Here is a 21,469-nt window from a genome sequence, read left to right as displayed (position 1 = left end):
TTTTCAACCATCCTGTGATGAGGACTTCTCCTAGGAGGGGAGAAGGCATCCATGTCCAAAATCTGTCTAAAAGAGAGGGCTTTGCCTAGGGAGCAGTTTGTCATTTAGGGCTCACTGGAGGTCTCAGGTCTGGCTGAGCTAACTGTCGGCTTTACTGTGTGTGACAGCCCTGCCAAACGGAAACCTGAGGAAGAGCCTGAAAGAGCAAAATTGGAGGATTCTGTTGACGAAGAAGAAAAGGACCAGGTAGGGCTGGTGTTTTCAAGTTTTTTGACTCTGCCTTATTTTGGTACATTTGCTGAAGCTCGTGACCTTGCCCGTGGTCTAAGTGAACTTTAAGCTACGGAGGGGGCACTGGGACACATCCCTCGGCCCAGGGCAGACAGAACCAGGTGTCTTCTGGTTAGACCCAAGGCGTTGGCAGGCCCCTGCTGCCCAAAGGCTGGCGCCATAGCATCAGACTTTGTTCTCCCCTGTCTGCCTACCGGCCTCTCTAGCTGCCAAGATCTGTGACAAACCAGCAGGCATGACTTGTTTAAATCATTTGCTTCTGATGTCAGGTAAGCTCCTTTCCCATGTTTAGTCTCTCTGAGGAAGCAGAGAATTTTACCATCGTTACATTTAACATGACAGTGCTGCTTAGACTCTAGGTTAAAAAGCTGGTGGCTTGCTGAGGGTCCAAGGCAGGAACTGTTTATCATTTATAGCACTGTCCCACATGCCCTAGGGTGAGTCAAACCTAGATGCTACCACACACTCACACGCTGTGGGTTTTCTTTTCAGTTTTGCTGCAGGTTTAGCTGTATCGGTTGAGGAGGAATCTTGCAGGTTATGGGTAGTAAGTGCCTTACTGCTGTGGGGTAAAGCTGGGTATCCATGCTTTGCACCGAGGCTGGATTTCTCATCCGTGACACTGTTGGCATTTGGGGCTGGGTTAATTCCCTGTGGTGGGAGCTGGCCTGTGCACTGGAGAATGTTTGGCAGCAGCTTTGGCCTCTACACACTAGATGCCAATATCACACACCCCTGCCCCCCTGTTGTAACAGCCATACCCATCTTCAGACGTTGCCACTTGTCCGCTGGGTGAGAGGCACTGGGCTAAGGGGACCGTCTCAGTGTCACTCAGGTGGATTTGACATCCTCTGATAAGACAGACTGATTCTCACACTATCCTGTTCTCGGAAGTTAGTCTACGTCTGTTGTTAGGTTTAGCCTGAGCACCCCATGTCAAGTGGGAAACTGAGGCACAGCTAAGTCACAGGGCCCAGTCTCTTGCTTCCTAGGAAAAAGCATTACAAGCTACCTCTTGTAATAACTGACCACTCTGGTTTTATAAACGCACCGGGCTTAGTTGTTTCTTACACTATAACCTTTTGGAAGGTTTCTTTTGTCTGGCTTCAAAAGAAACATGCCAACACAGCATTTCTCAGGTGTGAAGCCATGTCACTGGCAGCAAGTCGGGGCAGTGGGGGCTTCATGGATGAACGCTTGTAAAAACAGTTTATTCTGTTACATTAGAGTGAGACTTAGTGTATATAACCTGTATTATCAGATGGCATTGCTCAGACAAGTAGTGATACAGAGAACTTATTTTAGTCACCTTAAAGTTCTGAGAATTTACCATTTAAAAAATATGCCTTTGCCTTTTTTTTTTTTTTTTAAAGCATGTTTTATTCTCATTTGGCAAAGTTTTCAAACAATACAGAAGTATATTCAGTATATAGCTCTCCCTCCCACCTTGAGCCCTGGGTCTCCAGTTTGCTTTTCTAGAGGCAAGCATTTATCGATTCCTTCTATATTGTTTCAGATTATATGTGTGGTTTCTCCAGCTATTTTTATCCTTTTTTTTAAACCTTTATTTTGAAATAGACTCTTAGGAAATTGGGAAAATAGTGGAGAGAGGTCTGGTGTACAGATTTCCCCAATGGTAACATCTTAGGCAACTGTGATACAATATCAAAACCAGGAAATTGACATTGGTACAATCTACAGACTTTTTCCAGATTTCACCAGTTTTTTTTTTTTTTTTTTTTTCACAGTTTCAGTTATTTCCTTATATTGAAATATAACATACATACACAAAGGTAATATCTTTCTAAGTATGATTTAACAAGTAGATACATAGGAGTTACAGTACCATAGTTTCAGTTATTTCCTTACTGTGAAATATAATTTATATACAAATATAACTTATATGGCTTTCAAATTACAATTTAACAAGTAGCTATAGAACAAATTTCAAAGGATGTTGTGGTTTACAGTTCCACCATTTCAATTCTTTCCTTCTATCTATTCTAATACCCTAGCAACTAAGAAAAAGCAAATTATATAAAGATTCGGTATTCATAATCCTGTTAAATTCCATTTCGTCTGTTGCTACCCCTTCCTCTAGTTTAATCACTTGCCTTATCTTCAGAGATGTCTAGGCAGTGACCACGCTAACTTGCTCATGTTGAAAAGGGATAAATGACTTGGGCATATCATACTGTGGCCATTTGGCATATCTAGGTGAAGCTTGCATAGGAGCAGCCTCCAGGACAGCCTCTCGACTATTTGAACTCTATTAGCCGCTAAAACATTATTTTGTTGCCATTCTTTTTCCCTTTTTGGTCAAAAAGGCATTCTTAATCCCTCGATGCCAGGGTCAGGCTCATTCCCAGAATCCATGTCCCATGTCACCAGGAAAGCTCCTTCATCTTGGGGTCCTGTCCCACATCAGGAGGAGGGTGATGGATTTATTTGCAGAGTTGGGCTTAGAGAGAGAAAGTCCACATTTGAGCAACAACAGAGGTTCTCGAGGTGATTCTGAGGCATAATTCAGACATCACCAGGTTTTACATGTACTATTGTGTGTGTGCTGCTGTGCACTTTTGTCACATGTTTGCATGTAGGCATGCGTGTAACTTGCACCTCAAAGCAGATATAGATTGGTTTCATCACCACAATATTTTAACCTTTTTAAATTAAAGACATAAGTACAGGTGTCCTGTACTTAGGGGAACTGAGAAGAAAAGCTAGTGTCCGATTTAGGTTGTCACCACCACTCTCAGATTTGAATCCCAAGTTATTCCTTTGTTTTTTTCTGATATTAAAGAATTCTTTACACGAGCTGGAGAAGTTTTGATTCTTTTCTACAGCATCGCTAGGCATTCTCCAGTAAGCAGACATGATGGACTGACTCCTGGGCCTCTCCTTTGTTTTGGGGGTGTGTGGGACATCAGTACCAGACTGAGAGCTGCCCAGATCTCCCCAAAACCCAGACCCCCCCCTTCCTACCCTATTTTTAGTTGTATCAAATGTATTTGCTTAATACTGTAATGTATGCTATTGGTCTTGATCTTGTTTTGAAACAAATTTTCTTTCTTTTTTTTTCTTCCTCCCTTCCCTCTACATAGGATGAAAAGAGACGCAGAGTTACATCCAGAGAACCGTAAGAATAGTTAATCTGTCTTTCTGTTTTTTGCAATGGGTATTTTAGATGATGGAAATGATTTTTTTCTGGAAGGTTTGACAAAGAAGAGATGTATAGTGAGTTGCCATGCTGCACATAGATCTGTTAAGAATGCAGTATTTGGGGTCAGATTTTGACCCTTTTGATTCTGGTTGAATTCTTGTTTATTGCAAAGAATGAATTGAGCATGTCTGGCAGTTGTTTTCATACCCTGTTGTGAAGGTTGTGTGTGAAGTATGTTAAATGTTAAAATGGAACATGCCTTTCTGGGCTCCTGAGATGAAGATTGGTTTGGGCGGGCAGGAAGGAGGATCTTAGGAAAACTGCTTTGGGGTAGGAGGCCGTGTAAGTCACACTTCAGGTATGTTTTATTTTGCTCAACAGAGCTGCAGAACCTCTCCCAGCAGAAGAGCTGGAACGAGTAAAACCGGGCACTCATGCTGAAAAGGAAGGAGGAGGAGATGAAAAAGTAAAGCCTGTCACCTCGAAGTTTGTTAACTCTACCTTAATCTCATACGGGTCCCTTTGGTCCGGGAGGGAGTGGGGAGTATGTAGGAACAGAGAGATTTTCACGAATGATCGAAATGACCTTTACTTTGTCCAAAACACTTTCCGAACTAGTTTTTCTGGTCGTTCTCTACACAGAAGCCGTGTTACAAGGCTGTGGTGATAGTGAGTACTCAGTGGTGGGCCTGGGTCAGCTGGACCTTTGCTACTTAGTTAGCCACAGAGCTGCAGTCTGTCCCTTCTCCCACTTTCCTCTCTCATTGGACAAGTTCTTTGTGCAGTCCAGTTTTTCAAACGTGTGACATGTTGGAGTTCTATCACATCATCCAAACATTAAGTTGAATTCTTATCTGCAAAATCCCAGACTAACAGCTCTTTCCCCAGACCTCCAGCTCCTTTGTAAAATCAGAAACGTCCTGGTTCTGTGCAGTATGGACGGATGTACTCCCTGAGCCCCCTGGAGGGGTAACGGGTGGTGTGCTGAAGGCTTCAGATGCTGGTGCTTCACTGCCAGGCAGCCTTGCCTCATGTGACAGGGGCCAGCATGGGGCAGTAACGGGTGATGGAGCAAAATTGGGTCCCATTTTGGTTTTGTCACATGTGAAGACATTGACTAGAAGTTTCTTACAAACTTGGTGGTAAATGGGTGGAGAGAGCCTTTGTTGGGAGCCTCTTCGAGCATAGGTGTCTGTTGTTTTGCTGTAATGCGGAGATAAACTAAGATGTACAATAATTCTTGAACCATTTGATGCTTGGAGTGTGTCTTATGTCTTTAATTGATTGCTTTTCCTACCCTGATTGTTAAAATTAGATGGCAGTTGCAGTCAGCCCTCCTCTAGGATCCCATTCAGCACCAAACACTTAGTTGTATGGGCAAGGCTGACCACCACCCTCCAGAGAAGGGACCTGGGATCAGATTGGGATCTCTTGCCCAGGGGCCAACCGGCAGGGTCTCCTCCTGCAGTAGGAAAAGTCTGCAAGGTGTTGTCTTCTCTTAACGTCGCCAGTCGTTGTGATCTCTTCCACGCTGCACGTGTGGAGTTCTGGAGGTTGACTTCAATGTGGGTTTTCCGGAGAGGTGTGTTTTGCTCTTTAAACCCAGGCTCAGAATGAGCCGTGTCCACGTTTGAGGTGGAGTTATTGTCCAAAATAGGGCATCACACCTCAGTCCTTTATTAACAGACTCTTGGTTTTGATTTGAAGTCATTATCTATGAGGTTCTCAGCACTTCCAATGACAGTTGATAGAGGGATTTGGGGGTAAAATGCTTAAACTGCAGTGTTCTAGAATTTATCTTCTAAGAGTTCTTTAATTTCCTGCCTGTTTGCCCCACGCCACAAAAAAGTCTTAAAGGTGGACAGACTTTACCCTCACCAAGTAGACTGCAGAATCAGTTTCAATATTTAATTTCCACAGAAGACTAGTAAACATCTTCAAAAAGATCAGGACGAAATGGAAAAAAAGTAACTATTCTTTTTTCCTCCCCCTCCACTTAGGAAGAAAAGAGACTCAGAAATCAAACCAAAGAACTGTAAGTACAGTTAAATGCCTTTGTGCTTTCTATTGTGAAATGAATTGTAAAAACAAGTGTTCTGATAACATATTGAATTGGTACCAAGGATTCGGTGCATTAATTATTACCTGTAGTGTGTGGGTGGGTTCTGTTTGTGAAAGGTCCGACCACCACTGCGAAGCTGAAATCGGCTTTGATTCCTGCCCCTGTCCCAGGCCCAGCCCCAGGGGTGGGTCGTGTGGTGGTAAAGGGCATCCAGTGTGAAAACGCAGGTAACACAGCTTGAACCAGGAAGCATTTACTGAGCACGAGTCTGCGACTCAGCGGCTGTCGGCCGATCTTGGCAGGTGACGGGGCTAACTCAGCTCCACTCCAGGACTCGGCTCACATGGGTGAGCTCCCTCGGTAGCGGCAGTGCGCGAGAGCAGAAGTGAAAGGAAGCACTTTCTCCAGCCTCTGTGTTGACATCCGATTGGCCAAAGCAAATGATGAGTGTGGGCCTGAACTAGGGGTGGGCAGAAAACCCTGTGCCGGCTGGTAGGGCCCTGGCAGAGGGCGAGGTGACGACACAGGCCCACGGGTGCCGTCAGCTTTCCGTGGTTGCTTGTGCAGACCACACATCAGGCTGGCTCCCGTGAACTGGCACCAGGTCAGCTGCAGTGCCAGACCCTTGCCTTCCTCCACCACTGGCCGGATTCCCATCAGGTTACGAGAAATCAGTGGAGTCCTGAATTTGTGTTGTTTTGAACTACTGTCATCTCTCGCCAGCATTCACATGAAGTGTCAGTGGTGTTCCTGAAGATCACAAATCCTGGGGTAATAGGTGCCTTCCAGGTTTCCTGCTGTGAAGGCTTTTTTGCCCTTCAGATGGAGGAGAGACTGTTTTCTACAGCTGGGGAGGGGAGGAAGCCCTTCTTGGGGCTGCTTGAAATGGCTCCAGGGACCCTTACCAGTGTGTGTGTGCTCTGTTTTGTGTGACAGAACTGCTCAACAAAAACCTAAGGAGGAGCCCGACAGGATAGCCGAAGCAGGAAGTCATGCTGAAATGGATAAAGAAGGAGATGAGAAAGTAAAGACTGTATCTTTGTGTGACTTAACTCTTACGCTGCCCATTTGGTTAGGAGAGACAGTGTGGGGTGCCTGGGGGCTTGGTGGCTGTCACTGTGCGTCTGCGTACGTGACACTGATGCATCGTGAGCAGATGCTTGTCTGTCTACCCACAGTGGCTGAGAGGCCTGGGGTGTGCCTTGACTAACGTGTGAGAGCACCTTCCTTTGTGAGGAGGCTCAACCTGGTCAACTCCAGACACGCTTCTTTCCCATCACTTTCCCCACAACTGCCGGCCTCCCCACCTGTTCATTTACGTGAACAGGTTCACCCCTAAAGCATCTTTCGCGGGCTTTTTGAGAGGCCTACAGGGTTGTTTCAGGGCCGCCCCGCTTCTAGACCTCTCTAGGGGAGGTGGCCAGGTCATTGGCTGGAGTTGTGAGCTCCTTGAGCAGTTTGCCCCGTCTGACTGGGAGAGGCAGAGCTAGGACAGTGCCAGGATGGCCACTGGTTTTCTGCCCACTGAGAGCGGGAGGGCCCTGCCTGGCTGGCTGTGAGCCGTCTCTGCTGACCTGGGTGGCTGTGGGCCTCCATCCTCGTCCCGTGGTGTGGCACCCAGCTTGCTGTGTCATCTTACGGCTCCTCGCCCCCAGTCTGCACACTGGTCACCATGTTAGCACTTGCTTGGAGTCCCCCTCAGAGCTAAGGAGGCCCCGGTGGTGTGGTCAGACCACCCACCCTCCTCACACAGAAACTGGCAAGAGCCTCGGACCACACAGCCGGCGCTTACCTCATGGTTGAATTGGATATAAGGATCAAGCATTTGGCTTTCCCTAATCCTGCTGGCTCCTCTTGTATTTTTATAAATCCATTCATAGATTTGTTGTCATTTGAAGGTCAACTAAATAAGTAGATTTTTCATAAAGGTATTCTTTTTATGCAGGCTCAGAAAATACTAAATTGCCCATGTGTAACATGGAGCTGGTGACTGAATTGGTACTTCTTACTTTTGTATATTGATTTTCCACTCTGTAGATTCCTAAGTTTGATATTTTTTTGCCACCCCCTGATATCCCGGCGCCTCCTGTATGAGGTCTTTACCTCGGGCTGAATGTCGAGAGAACTACAGGCAAATGTGTCTGTATTCCCTTCCAGCTGAGCTGTGGCCTAGGACAGGTTCACAGGCCGCAACTGGCCCTCCGCCTGCTTTTGGGAATAGTTTTTTAGAACACAGCCTCACCTTTCATTTACGTACTGTCTGTGGCTGCTTTGGTGCTGAGTAGTTGCCAGAGAAACCACGTGGCTCACAAAGCCTGAAACGTGTGTCATCTGGTCCTTTATAAAAACAGTTTGCAGCCCCTGGCCCAGGAGTTTGTCGAGTACCTCTTGTCTGTAGGGAGAGGGAGAGACGCAGGGACTGAACGCTGGGCGCCTCCCCACCACCCTCTAGACCTTCCTGGCTCTCACTCCACAGGGCTGAGGTCACCAGTTGATACTTGGGTGTTTGCGTTTGCTCTCACTCTTCCTCAGAAACTAATTTTCCCCCCTTTATCCCTCTGCCTCCCCTCCGCCTCCCTCTCAGGATGAAAAGAGGCACGAAAGTCAACCCAAAGATCTGTAAGTGGTTAAAATGCTTGTGTTTTTGTGCTGTACTTTGTGTAAACTTAATTACTGGAATACTTGTTCTAGAAACAAATGATGACGTGAAAGTGAGTTGATGCTATTTGATGATCGGATCAATTGGGGCAGGATTAGATAAAGAAACCAAAACTCGGGGCTTCAGCCTTGCCCTCCGCCACTTCCAGCAGGTTTCCAGATCACCCTGCCCAGAAGCACGTGTCTCGCATCAGGCCCTACCCTTGAGGGGTCGGATGGGGCTTCTGAAGGCCTTATTACGGGATTATAAATTATTAGCCTGCCTTTAGAGCCACTGGGGCAAGGAAGCTTGCTTTTAGGATGGGAAGAATCTACCCACATATATTCTCTGGCTATTTTGCTTTTCAATGGGGAGGCATTAGTTTGTCGTTTTTGGTGCCGGTTGACAAAATAATAGTTAGTTTTTCTAGCTAATAATATTGGTATATTTTTGTTTATACAACAGAGCTGCCAAACGGAGACCTGAAGAAAATGAACCTGAAAGAGTAAATACACAAATTCCTGATGAAAAGGATGAGGATGAAAAGGTAATGCCCGGAGTTTCTCTTTCTATTTTACCGTATTTTTATATATCCCATTGGTTGGGGTATGACAAACACAAAAGTGCACAGGCTGGAGTAACGAACCCCCACGTTTTCTTCACCAGCTTTCAACAGTTGAGAACTCATAGCCAGGAGTGTTTCAATCAAATCCCCACCCATTCTCCACACCTCACCCTCGCTCCTGGATGATTTTGACCAAATCTCTGACATTCTGACATATTTACAGAAGAAGTAGCTCTGAAAGGAAAGGACTCTCTTTTTAAACGTAACTTCAGTATCATTATCATACCTAACAAAATTAATATCAAAAATCTAATCAGTGTTCAAATTTCCCTTACTGCCTCACAAATTTTTTTTAAACCGTTACTTTGAATCAGTGTACTTGGGTGATATTTTGTCTCAACTGTCTCATCTATAGTTTTCCACCTCTTTCTTTTTCTTCCAAATTGTTGAAGGAACTGGGTTATCTGTAGAGCTTCCCGGGTTCTAGAATTTTCCAGTGGCTTTCCCTCTGGTGTTTAGCACTCCCTTCCCTCTGTGCCTCTGCGGAGAGACAGGTCCAGAGGCGTGACCTGATGTGGGTCTTTGGTTGTGGTGGTTGCATTTTTCAGGAGCACATAGTGCCAGAAGCAGTGCCCTGTGTTCCCTGCTGCAGCCTACAGCAGGCTCTGCTGACTCTCGGGGACGTCTCAATGCCAAGGTTGACCAGCTGCTGTCTACCCATCCGTTACGGATTCTGCCCCCCTCAGCTTTACACCTAATTTTTTTAATAAAGTTTTAATGAGATATATTCACATACCCTACAATCATCCACAGTGTACAATTATTCACAGCACCATCATATAGTTGTGCATTCATCACCAGAGTCAATTTTTGAACATTTTCCTTATTTCAAAAGAAATTAAAAAAAAAAATAGAATACCTAAAACTTCCATCACCCCGCCCCACCCTATTTTTCATTTAGTTTTTGTCCCCATTTTTCTATTCATCCATCCATACACTGGATAAAAGGAGTGTGAGCCACCATACACCTAATTTATTTTTAACATGTTTTTAAAAAAAGTTCTATTGTGGTAACATAAAATCTGCCATTTTAACCATTGTTACCTAACACTTTTAGTAGTCATGTAACAGCCTAAATCCATTATTCCCCTCAGGGCTGCAAAATGGTGATAGCCTAGTTTTCTCTTTCCTTTATTTATCTGATAGAATTATAGAAATAATTTCCCCCATATCAAGTTATTTGCTTGCCTTGAGGCACTGTGTGTGCAGGAAAACGGAGTTCCTGTTTTGTTGTTTTAAGTTGAACTCTCTTGTGAATCCAGGAAGCCTTTGATTATAAGCTTTTGAGCACGAGGAGTGATTGTACTGAGATGCTGAGAGGGACACAGGTCTCTGTTCACTAATTCCTGGTCCTCTGACTGCCTCCTGGCCTCTGACGAGGCTTTGTGATAATCACATGCGTAAAATGTTAACTCTGAAGCATCATCCACATGGAAAATACCTTTTACCCTTCTCTCCTCTCTTGTTTTCTCCATTTAGGAGGAGAAGAGACGCAAAACCTCATCCAAAGAACCGTAAGAATTTATTTTTTGTCTGTCTGTGAAGCAGATCATATATTAAAATGGTTCTTCCGGGAAGAAAGATAAAGGGGAGTGTGGTCAGTTTCTAGAGGCAGCCTTAGCCGTGCGTTATGCTGGGTCTGTAAACAGAGGAGCAGGACGCTCCCATTCTGCTGTTAGAGGCAGGGCTCCTCTCGCTGTATAAAGATCCACCGTGACCCAGCTCCTTGCCCCCTCCTGTTGCAGCTGGGGCTCGGCTGCATCAGCTGGACAAGGCATAAGTCCAATAGGGTCAATCTTGATATTCTCAAATGATTTAAAAAAAAAAAATCTTGTTCTTTTTTCCCAGAACTGAGAAAAAAACTGCTCGAACCAAAACAATAGTATCCTCCAAGGTAAGCTCTTTCTCTTCTAAATGAGTGTGAGGATGCTGATATTCTCCTGCCTAAACTTCTGGACAGATGCTGGACAACTGTGGGAGGCCTTCGGGGTGGGTAGCCTCTCCTGGAGAGCTGAGAGGGAGGGAGGGCCGCCTGAAGCACGGTCCACCGAGGAGGTGCCCTTCTGCAGAGACCTGATGGACGCAGGAGTAGCCACAGGGACACTGGAGGTGTGATGGTTTCCAGACTGGCAGGCAGGCTGTTAAGTGATGACAGAGCCGCATAAACTCCGGGAGGAGGAAGTGAAGAGGTCTGACCCCACACACGTGGCAGGGGGTGCTCTTATTTTGGGCATGGAGTGTGACAGTTGTTGAAGCTGGAGGCGTGTCTTCAGCACCTGGAAGGGCCATGGCTGACACAGGAGCTGGAAGGAGATGGTGTTGTGGGAGAGAAGATGGAGAGTAGGATTCTGGGAAAGGCAAGGAGAGGAAGGCCCTGAGCAGGGGGATCTGTTTCAAACCAGAATGGGGAATTGAGGGAGTGGTGGCCAGTGTCTTACCACAGAGGGTGAGAAAAAGAGTCGGGTGCTTGTCAGGTTATCTTTTACGATATTGCTGACAGAGAGAACAGCCTCTACCTCCAGGAACAGTGGCTATGTCACAGAGGGCAGGAGCCAGAAAGCGCTGCTAGAGCTGTCACTGGGACCTCGTCACTTCCAGCTTCTGCCTTTTAAATTCTGTCCCTATCCCTAAAGGTGCTTCATGGTGACTGTATCTTATATCTGTCAGTTACTGTCAAAGACTTGATGGGGGGTATGGAATGCAAAACCCAAGATACTAGCTAGGCATGCTGTGCCAGACTCGAGAACTGCTTCCCCTCCGTCGGTGGTCCCTAGCCCAGGGGGGGATTTGGCAGTGTCTCCGCACATTCTTTGGCTGCCCCAATTCCAGGATTGCATTGCCCCAGCAAAGCTGCTGCAGCGCACCCCACGGCCCCCCATGACAAAGACTTGCCTGGCCCCAAATTTCAGTTGTCAAGGCTGAGGAACTCTGCGCTAGATTGTACTCAAGTAGTCTAATGTTACTGTTCTTTTAAATCTCAGAAACATTCCTTTATTAAAAGACATGTTCACATGTTCACAGAGAGCCTTGAATGAGAATGTTTATAGCGGCATCATTCACAGTAGCCAGGCACTGGAAAAACCAAATGTTGATCAGTACATGAATGAACAGGTAGCCAACCTGGTCCAGCCACACAGCGGCACCCCCCTCAGCAGTGCAAAGGGAGGAGCTGTTGATATGTGCAGCAATTATTGATCTCAAAGTACTATATTGACTGAAAGAGCCAGATGTGAGGGCATATTGTATTATTCCACAGGCACAACAAAGCCAGGGTGGTGGAAGTCAGGGGCTCGGTTGCCTTTCCAATTTGGGGATTGACTTAGAGAGTCATAAATGGGAATTCACTGTGGGGATGGAAATGTTCTGTGTCTTAATTGGGGTGATCTCCTGAGTTGTGCATTTGTCAAGTGGTACACTTATGAAACAGGAATTTTGTTGTATGTGAATTATACCTCAGTTTACTTAAAGGCCTTTTGACTGATGAATGGTCTGTCTCACACACTTGGTTTTGCAAAACTTTAATGGTCGGATATTCTTAGATGGCATTCTATAGACTCGAGCATGGAAGGAAGTAGTTCTCCAAATTATTGATTGAAATAACGGGTTTCGTTAGTGCTATATTTAAGAAGATTAAGAGGTGAGGAAGTGTATTTTGTACCCCTTCCATTTGTCCAAAGCAAGTAGTAGATACATTCAGGCGAGAAATTCAGGAAACAATTTGCAAAGCAAGTCGAGTCTGCCTTGGGTTTTTGGGTTTCCCTCGGCTGTACTGTGGGGCAGTCTCAGTGTGAAGGTCCATGTGGGGCAGACTCTGTGCGGCAGCCCTGTGGGGCCTCTGGGGTGACTTGGGCAGCATCTGTTTCCTGCTCCTGCAGACCCAGCCCCCCAAGTGTGTTCAGTGCGGCCAGTACCTGGACGACCCCGATCTCAAGTACGCGCAACATCCCCCCGACGCGGTAAGTGGGACGTCGGCCTTCAGTCTTTTATCTCCCGGCTTTTGTGCCTCCGCCTAACACCCTCGTGTGTCTCTCAGGTGGACGAGCCACAGATGCTGACAAATGAGAAACTCTCCATCTTTGATGCCAATGAATCTGGCTTCGAGAGTTATGAGGCCCTTCCCCAGCACAAACTGACGTGCTTCAGGTAACCGCGGCCCTTCCATTTGTGCGTTCGCTTTGTCATCAGCCAGCACCTCCCGGAAGACCCCTAAGTTCTTAATACCCCAGAGTGAGGCTCTTTAGCACCCAGCCTACAAAACTTCCTAAGGAAGCCGTTAACACTTCATGACTGAGAGCCAGAAAGCTGGTAGGGGTGGGGAGACCCTTGCTTTTTTTTTTTATTTTTTATTTTAAGTGGTTGTTGTTAAATAACAGTTGTTACATTTTGAATCTGTGCACAACCTGTGAGTCGCTGGTTCACACGAGGGCCAGCTGGGTGCTGGGTGCTGCTGTGGGTGTTGTTGATATGGCCGTGTGGGTCTCTGCTCTCATGGAGAAAATAAACAGATTGCCCCTGTCAGGTTGGAACAAACCAAATTAAAAGAGCTTGGTAGGCAGCGGGAGCAGGTGGGAAAGTGGAGTTCAGTTTAGAGCGGCGGAGAAATGACCTGAGCCAAGGCCTCAGTGGCATAAGAGAAACGGCCGAGGGGAGAGCTAGGGGACGAGCATCCCAGGGAGGGGGCAGCAGGTGAAGAGATGGGCTTGTGGTGGCCACAGAAGAGTAGTGATGAGGCTGGGGTAGAGGGGGCAGGGGGGCAAGTGGTAGGGGTTGGACCCTGCAGGGCTGTGCCGACTGCGGCAGTGATGAGGGTTCCCTTTGCCTGGGCTCCAGTTAGCTCTGGAGCCGGCAGAGTCCGCACGTTCCCCAGTGTCCCCAGCGTCCCCAGCGTCCCTTGTGCAGTTTGGCTCCCTCTCAGAGGCTTAATCTTGTCTCTGTGGGGACCGGCTTGGCCCTAGGGGCAGCCCCCCTCTCCTTTCAAGCCTTCGTAGAGAAGCAGGATGGCAAAGTTAAGAAAAGGAAGACTTGAGTTTGGGGCTTCTGCGTTTGAACCTACTTGCACACTCACGGCCCAGGACCAGCCCCCCACCTGCCAGAGGAGCCACATCCATCCTTCTAAGCCCCCACGTGGGCTACGTGGGGTCTGCAGCCTTCCCCACCACACACACAACCTGGTTCCCTGGAAGCCAGAAATTCTCGCCTTTGAATCTCTTAATGAGGAACATACCCCCCAAGTGTCAAGCAGCATCTGTGGGTGGTGGGGCCATGGATGCTGCCTTTAAATTTGAGATTTAACCCTGAAAGGGGGTTTCCAGAAGAGGGAGAGCCATAGAGACAGAGAGTGGATTGGTGGTCACCAGGGGCTGGAGAGGGGAGAATTCCCCAGAGTGTGACTGCTCAGTGGGCCCAGGGTGTCCTTTTGGGGTGATGAGAAAGTTTTGGAACTAGATCGAGGCAGTGGCTGCCTAGCGCTGTGAACAGGGTGTGTTTTAGACACCAGGGTTTCTCTTTCAGAAACGTGCCGAGGGGAGGATGGAATGAACTGCTGTGGGGGTCCCTGTTACCCCATGGCAGGTTTCAGCCACCTCTTGGCTATTACCTTTGCCGACACGTGTACTCTTGATGCACAGGTTGGAGAATTGGGTAGAAACTCGATTTGGTTGGTAGAACTGGCAGTCAAAAGATGACAGAGTCTAGGAATTATACACAGTCCGTCCCCCTGCGTCTGGCCTCTGGCTGTGTGCCGGGCTTTTCCCTCACTGGCTGGTTGCTGAGCCCCCTCTCCCCTGTCTAGTGTGTACTGTAAGCACGGCCACCTGTGCCCCATTGACACTGGCCTCATCGAGAAGAACGTCGAACTCTCCTTTTCTGGTTCAGCAAAGCCAATCTACGATGATGACCCGTCTCTTGAAGGTAAGTGGAACGGCTCGAGGTTCTTTGGGGGCTGATACTAGACAGACAAACCGAACTCATCTACAAAGTCACGTTTTGCTGGAGCACCCACCTCTTAAACGTCAGGGCTCAGGCCTTTGTGCACTAAACAGACAGAAACAAAACCGCTGTGGTGGCTCCGATAAAGGCTGCCTGGCCTGGCCCGGCCGAGGAGAAATTTCAACTGAGCTGGGCACTCAGTGTGCCACTCAGGCCTTCCGGGCTTTTGACATGTGTCATAGCTCTTGGTCCGTTTCCTTTTGGGAAACTTTGTTCCTTCTCTTTCTTCTCTTAGGAGGTGTTAATGGCAAAAACCTTGGCCCCATAAATGAATGGTGGATCACTGGCTTCGATGGAGGTGAAAAGGCCCTCATTGGTTTCAGCACCTGTAAGTGTTTGCCTGAGGTGTAGGCTCATTCTGGGACTCGAACAGGGGGGATTCACTCCTTTGCTTTCTGGGGGTTGGCTGGGCTCTGGTGTGAAGTCCCAGCAGCCTTGCAGAAAAGTGCCGGGTGCCCATGTTGGCACCATGTCAAGGTCAGTTGGGATGGCCTCTTGTGTTAGCTGTGGCTGGGCCTGGAACTGGCCCTCGAGTTATAAGAGCTGGATATATTCTTGCAACCCACATCCTAGTCTAAAAACCAGCAAAGAGCCAAATTAAAGCTCCAGCAGTGTTCTGGTTTGCTAATGCTGCCATTACGCAAAATACCAGAAACGGATTGGCTTTTATAAAGGGGGTTCATTTGGTTGCAAAGTTTCAGTTTGAAAGCCACAAAAATGTCCAAATTAAGGCATCAACACAAGTATACCTTCACCAACGGAATGCCAGTGATGTCCGGAAAACCTCTGTTAGCTGGGAAGGCATGTGACTGGTGTCGGCTAATCCTGAGTTGTGTTCCAGTTTCTCTCTCAGCTCCTGTGCGTTCTTCAAAATGTTGCTCTTGGGACATTTTGTCCTCTCTTAGCTTCTCTAGAGCAAAGTGTCAGCAAAAGTGCTTTCAGTGACTGTCTCCAAAATGTCTCTCTGAGCTGCTTTGAGGTCTTTCTGTTTGTGAGCTCTTTTATAGGACTCCAGTGATTAAATCAAGAGCCACCCTGAATGGGCGGGGTCCATATATCCATGGAAATAATTTACTCAAATGTTTCACCTTCAGTTGATTGGGTCACATCTCCATGGAAACACTTAGTCCAAAGATTCCAACCTAATCAACACTAATACATCTGCCCCCACAAGAATGCATTAAAGAACATGGCATTTGTGGGACGTAATACATCCAAACCGGCACAGGCAGGCCACTTGGGAATGAGTGACCTCTGATGCAGTGTTGTTGGCGTTTTTGACACTTGGGTGTAGAATGACTTTTAGGCTGTTCTGTATGCTTGACGGAGTCATCTCTGCCTGGTGGCCACCCGTAGGTGCCATCAGGTTTAAACGCTCCTTGAAACCTCATCTCTTCCCTCCAGCATTTGCCGAATATATCCTGATGGACCCCTGCCCCGAGTATGCACCGATATTTGGGCTGATGCAGGAGAAAATCTACATAAGTAAGATAGTAGTTGAGTTTCTGCAGAACAATCCTGACTCAACTTATGAAGACCTGATCAATAAGATAGAGGTAAGAGGTTCCGATTATGTTCTTCATTACCTGGGATTCATATCTGTTTTCAGACGGTATAGATGTTGCTAGATTGAAACAGTTCTGCTTAAGTGTAGGAGGAACTCCCTGACTGTTCTCTTTTTTTTTTACAGACCACTGTTCCTCCTTCCGGACTCAACCTAAATCGGTTCACGGAGGATTCTCTCCTCCGACATGCCCAGTTTGTGGTGGAGCAGGTCGAGAGTTACGATGAAGCCGGGGACAGCGACGAGCAGCCCATCTTCCTGACCCCCTGCATGAGGGACCTGATCAAGCTGGCTGGGGTCACCCTGGGGCAGAGGTAAGGGCACCGCAGGAAGGAGGCGGAAGACAGACGATCGCAAGAGGCAGCTTCCCATGTCCTCTTCCCCCAGTCTGCTAAAATGGTGGGAACCTCTCTCCCAGGCGAGCCGAGAGACGACGGCAGACCATCAGGCACTCCACCAGGGAGAAGGATAAAGGGCCCACCAAAGCCACCACCACCAAGCTCGTCTACCAGATCTTTGACACCTTCTTCGCCGAGCAGATCGAAAAGGATGACCGAGAAGACAAGGAGAATGCCTTCAAGCGCCGGCGGTGTGGCGTCTGTGAGGTAAACTCTCCAAGCCAGACTCCTGGGCCCCTGGCACGCCCGGCTCCTGGCCTAACCTCCAAGGAACCAGCTGCTTTCTCCTTGGGTCTTGGCACTCTTCCTGGCCAAACGTGACCCCTAAAACAGAAGTTGGGGCAAAGAGTTAGTGATCTGGGGGGAGCCTGCATGACGGAGGAGATTCGTGGAAAGGGGAGCCTGTTCTTGGACCCTGCTGTTAGTGCCGCTGTCGTGAACCGCAGAGTGGGGGTCTGAGCCTGGGCCTCCGGGGTCCCTGGCTCTGCCTCCATTTCCCTGTGTCCTGAGGCCCTGATGTGAGTGCTGCGGGAGCTGTTACCCAGGAGGCACTGCCTCCTCCCTTAGGAAACCCTTCCAGGACCTCCCCTGGCTCCTGGCCTGACTTTCCTGGGAAGCACATGCTTTGTCAAGCTTCAGTTGGAGGAGGCCTGAGACTAAGGCTTCTCTTTCCTACTGTGAATTGTTTATATCTACTTACAGCTTTTTGGAGGAATTAACCTCCCTGATCTGTGACCCAGAGAGCAGGTATATTTTGGTATCTATTATTTGACTTTTTTTTTCTGGAACCTTTAAGGCAAAGCCCAGGGTGGCAGCTGCCTCTGAACTGCCCGGTGTTGACACTGTCCCGCAGGCTCCAGAGCGTTTCCCTTTGTCTTCAGGGACACCTTTAGCGGGGATTTGCATGTGCTCACCTTCCTTGTTTTTGTTTTTCCCTTTTTTCACTTATCACACGTGTATCCAATGTTACTAACTTTTTAAAAAATACACACAGCCAGTGTCATTTGCAACTGCATTACATGTTGATACAAGTGGATCTAAACTCATTTTAACTATTCTGTAGCATTTTACTGTGTGACTATCCCAACTTAATCCTCAGTGGTAGGCATTTTTTGATATAAATAATGCTGCAGTGATATCTTTTAACAAGAGTCTCTACTTCAAAGTAGAATTGCTGGGGTGTGAGTACACATACTTAGCTTTGATCTGGAAAATCACTCTCCAAAGTGGTTTTAGCAACTTGTTCTTGGAGCAGTGCAAGTTCTCGTCCGTCGTCCTCCCCGTCAGGGTTCACAACTCAGGCCTCTTGACTTTTGCCAATCGAGGGGGCAGAAAGCTAACTTGTTAATAACTCTCATTTCCCACTTTTCTAATGAGGCTGGGAAAAAAAATTGTAATTCACCGCAGAAAACTGGTTACTAACTCTTACTGATGGTTGTTAAGTTTTCCCAATGATATTTTTTAGGTTTGTCAACAGCCTGAATGTGGCAAGTGCAAAGCCTGTAAGGACATGGTTAAGTTTGGTGGCAGTGGACGGAGCAAACAGGCTTGCCTGGAAAGGAGGTAGGTCTGGCGACTTTTTTCCTGTAGCTGATGGGAAACGTGCCATTCCCGGGGGCCCGCTTTGTCGGGGGCAGCTGGGTTGTGGGGTGTAAAGTAAGCAGAAGTCCTTTGTCTAGGTGGTCACCAGGCGGGTCGCTGATTAGTCAAATGGCCCCAGTTGGTTTCATATATAAAAAGGGCTTTGTTTATGGCCAAGATGTTGTATGTTGGCTCTCTGATTCCCCATGTGCGCACCTGAAGACCTGTAACAAGTGCGACTTTGCAGATGCCCCAACATGGCCATGAAGGAGGCAGATGACGACGAAGAAGTCGATGACAACATCCCAGAGATGCCGTCACCCAAAAAAATGCACCAGGGGAAGAAGAAGAAACAGAACAAGAACAGGATCTCTTGGGTTGGAGAAGCCGTCAAGGTAATCCATGGAGAGCCTGTCTGCTTACTGCCGCTCTCCTGACGAGCAAGTCATTTGTGGTTTCTTGCTGACCACATCATCTAGCAGGCCGAGCTCCAGAGCCAAGGAACCTGTCCTGCCCATGAGAGGAGCAGGGCTGGCCAAGAAGCTGGGCCCCATGGCCCAGCACCAATAATGCATTTTTGCTTGTGTGCCTGTAAGACCGTTTTCCTAATATCCAAAAATGGGCATTTCACACAATTCTGGGGCCATCGGGCTGTTACGCTTCAACACTTGTTTTGAAGAGTGGTGGTAGCCCCCAGCCTGGGAAGGGGTGCTTTCAGGGCCCTGGCAGAATCTGTGGTCATTGGCTTGTCTTAAGGTCAGTGCCTTTACCAAAGCTTGAGAGGCAGTGTCCTCTTAGCGTTGTTTCCATGGTGTCCGTAAACCAAAGGTTCTGTCGGTCATCTCAGCAGAAGTGCGTGCCTCCCACCTGTAGGGGCTGTACTAGGCCTGGGACGTGGCGGGGACAGGCAGACAAGTCTCTGCCCTCACGGAGCTGGTGTTCGGGGCAGGATGGCAGGACGTGTACCGTCAGGTGGCGTGAATGCCATAGTGGAACGCACAGAGCAGAGGGACGGAAGGGGCTGGGGGCCGCGGAAGGCGTCCTGAGGCGGTGCCATGTGCTGAGGCCTAGAGGCTGAGGAAGGAGCCAGCTGTGTGGGGAGCTGGGGGAGACCCAGGGCAGGGGCCCGAGGTGGGAATTGGCTTTTCCTTGCTTGAGCAAACGGGAGGCCAGTGTGGCCGGCGTGGATCGAGCAAAGGGCTGATGTGCAGGAGAGGAGTTGGGGCTCAGGTTGTGGCCTTACGGGCCATGTTGAGACATTGGTACTGTTGCTGTTAAACCTCATGTTCTCTGACTGCTGAAGTGCAGAGCTGGCAATAGGAAGGAGGCGAGTGCCCTTCGCTGCGAGCTTCCAGCCGAGGAGAGGAGGTTTCCTCTTTATCATTAGGCCAGCAGAGCTCATGGCTCCTTTTTTTTTATTTTTTAAATGCAATTTTATTGAGCTGTATTCACATACCATACAGTCATCTGATGTGTACAATCAGTTGTTCACAGTATCATCATATAGTTTTGTATTCATCACCTTAACAAAGTTTTTGAAAATTTTCATTACTCCAAGAAATAAAAATGAAAGTAAGAATAAAAATTAAAATACGAAAGAGCACTCAAAACATCTCATATAATCCCCTACCCCCGTTATTCATTTACTTTTCGTCCCCCTTTTTTCTGCTCATCCATCCATACACTGGATAAAGGGAGTGTGAGCCACAAGGTTTATATAGTTGTATAATTGTCCCCAAGAATCAAAGCTACTGGGCTACAGTTTAATAGTTTCAGGTATTTCTTTCTAGCTATTCTAATACACTAAAAACTAAAAAGGGATATCTATAAAATACATAAGAATACCCTTCAGAAGACCTCTTGACTCCATTTGAGATTTCTCAGCCACTGAAACTTTATATTGTTTCACTTCTCTTCCCCCTTTTGGTCAAGAAGACTTTCTCAATCTCACGATGCCGGGTCCAGGCTCATCCCTGGGAGTCATGTCCCATGTTGCCAGGGAGATTCACACCCCTGGGAGTCATGTCCCACGTAGTGGGGAGGGCAGTGGATTTACCTGCCAAGAGGGTTTAGAGAGAGAGAGGCCACATCTGGAGCTCATAGCTTCATAGTGAAATTGTGGTTAGTCATGTGTTTATAGAAGATAACAAGATCGTGTAGTTCAAGTCTGCCTGGATCTTCTAAAGGATCCTCCTCTGGAGTTAAACTGTCTTGTTTCAGACTGATGGGAAGAAGAGTTACTATAAGAAGGTATGCATCGATTCAGAAACCCTGGAAGTGGGGGACTGTGTCTCTGTTATTCCAGATGATTCCTCAAAACCGCTGTATTTGGCAAGGTTTGTATCCTTCCCTTTCCTTGACTTCGGCCCACACTTTCTCTTAAACAAGCAGGAGAGGCATGTTTCGCAAGACTAGCAGAAGCAGCTCTTTCACTCGTGACTAAAACCACAAATGATACAAGTTCCCCTAAGTGGACCCAGTCGCCTACCTGCTTGTCAAATAGAATTTTCTTCCTGTGCCCTCTTCCCATCCCAGAGTCACTGCACTGTGGGAGGACTGCAGCAACGGACAGATGTTCCATGCCCACTGGTTCTGTGCTGGGACAGACACAGTCCTCGGGGCCACGTCAGACCCTCTGGAGCTGTTCCTGGTGGACGAGTGTGAAGACATGCAGCTTTCTTACATTCACAGCAAAGTGACGGTGGTTTATAAAGCTCCATCGGACAACTGGGCCTTGGAGGTGAGTGCCCAGACATCCCTGCTCCCGCTCTGCTCCTGCGTCGTCCTGTGGTGTTCGGGCCGATCCAGCTGTTTCATCACGCAGGGCGGCCTGGATCCCGAGTCCATGATGGCTGGTGACGATGGGAAAACCTATTTCTACCAGTTGTGGTATGATCAAGACTATGCACGCTTCGAGTCCCCTCCTAAGACTCAGCCGACGGAGGACAACAAGTACAAGTGAGTGTTGGGCCTGGACCTCGGTGTCCCCTGCGGTGACCCTGTCCTGCCACACTCGAGGACGACAGGCTTTCCGTGGCATCCCTCTAGTGCTTGGTGCACTTCCATCCGGTAGCTTCTTCCCCTCCCCCGTCTGCTCTCAACCTTCCTTGCTGACCGCCAGGTCCTGCCTGACAGTTGGGGTTGTACTAAGTGGTGGAT

The 21,469-nt window shown here is 47.9% G+C and overlaps 1 protein-coding gene across 4 annotated transcripts in view; it reads left to right on the top strand.

The window, feature by feature from the left end:
- Positions 1-21,469, top strand: part of DNMT1 (DNA methyltransferase 1) — a 45,987-nt gene that overhangs the window by 12,588 nt on the left and 11,930 nt on the right. For all 4 annotated transcript variants that reach the window (XM_037818142.1, XM_037818144.1, XM_037818146.1 and 1 more), the window contains exons 6-26: positions 168-246; positions 3,396-3,430; positions 3,836-3,920; positions 5,455-5,489; positions 6,453-6,540; positions 8,101-8,135; positions 8,620-8,701; positions 10,259-10,293; positions 10,628-10,673; positions 12,655-12,735; positions 12,813-12,922; positions 14,571-14,689; positions 15,003-15,095; positions 16,172-16,323; positions 16,458-16,645; positions 16,750-16,936; positions 18,195-18,292; positions 18,558-18,705; positions 20,531-20,646; positions 20,846-21,050; positions 21,135-21,268. In XM_037818142.1, the coding sequence (XP_037674070.1) occupies positions 168-246; positions 3,396-3,430; positions 3,836-3,920; positions 5,455-5,489; positions 6,453-6,540; positions 8,101-8,135; positions 8,620-8,701; positions 10,259-10,293; positions 10,628-10,673; positions 12,655-12,735; positions 12,813-12,922; positions 14,571-14,689; positions 15,003-15,095; positions 16,172-16,323; positions 16,458-16,645; positions 16,750-16,936; positions 18,195-18,292; positions 18,558-18,705; positions 20,531-20,646; positions 20,846-21,050; positions 21,135-21,268 (2,151 nt within the window). The remainder of the gene's footprint in view (positions 1-167; positions 247-3,395; positions 3,431-3,835; positions 3,921-5,454; positions 5,490-6,452; positions 6,541-8,100; positions 8,136-8,619; positions 8,702-10,258; positions 10,294-10,627; positions 10,674-12,654; positions 12,736-12,812; positions 12,923-14,570; positions 14,690-15,002; positions 15,096-16,171; positions 16,324-16,457; positions 16,646-16,749; positions 16,937-18,194; positions 18,293-18,557; positions 18,706-20,530; positions 20,647-20,845; positions 21,051-21,134; positions 21,269-21,469) is intronic.

This window comes from Choloepus didactylus, chromosome 25, assembly GCF_015220235.1.
Source record: "Choloepus didactylus isolate mChoDid1 chromosome 25, mChoDid1.pri, whole genome shotgun sequence".
NCBI classification, from domain to species: domain Eukaryota; kingdom Metazoa; phylum Chordata; class Mammalia; order Pilosa; family Megalonychidae; genus Choloepus; species Choloepus didactylus.
This window is presented reverse-complemented; position numbering and strand designations above follow the sequence as displayed.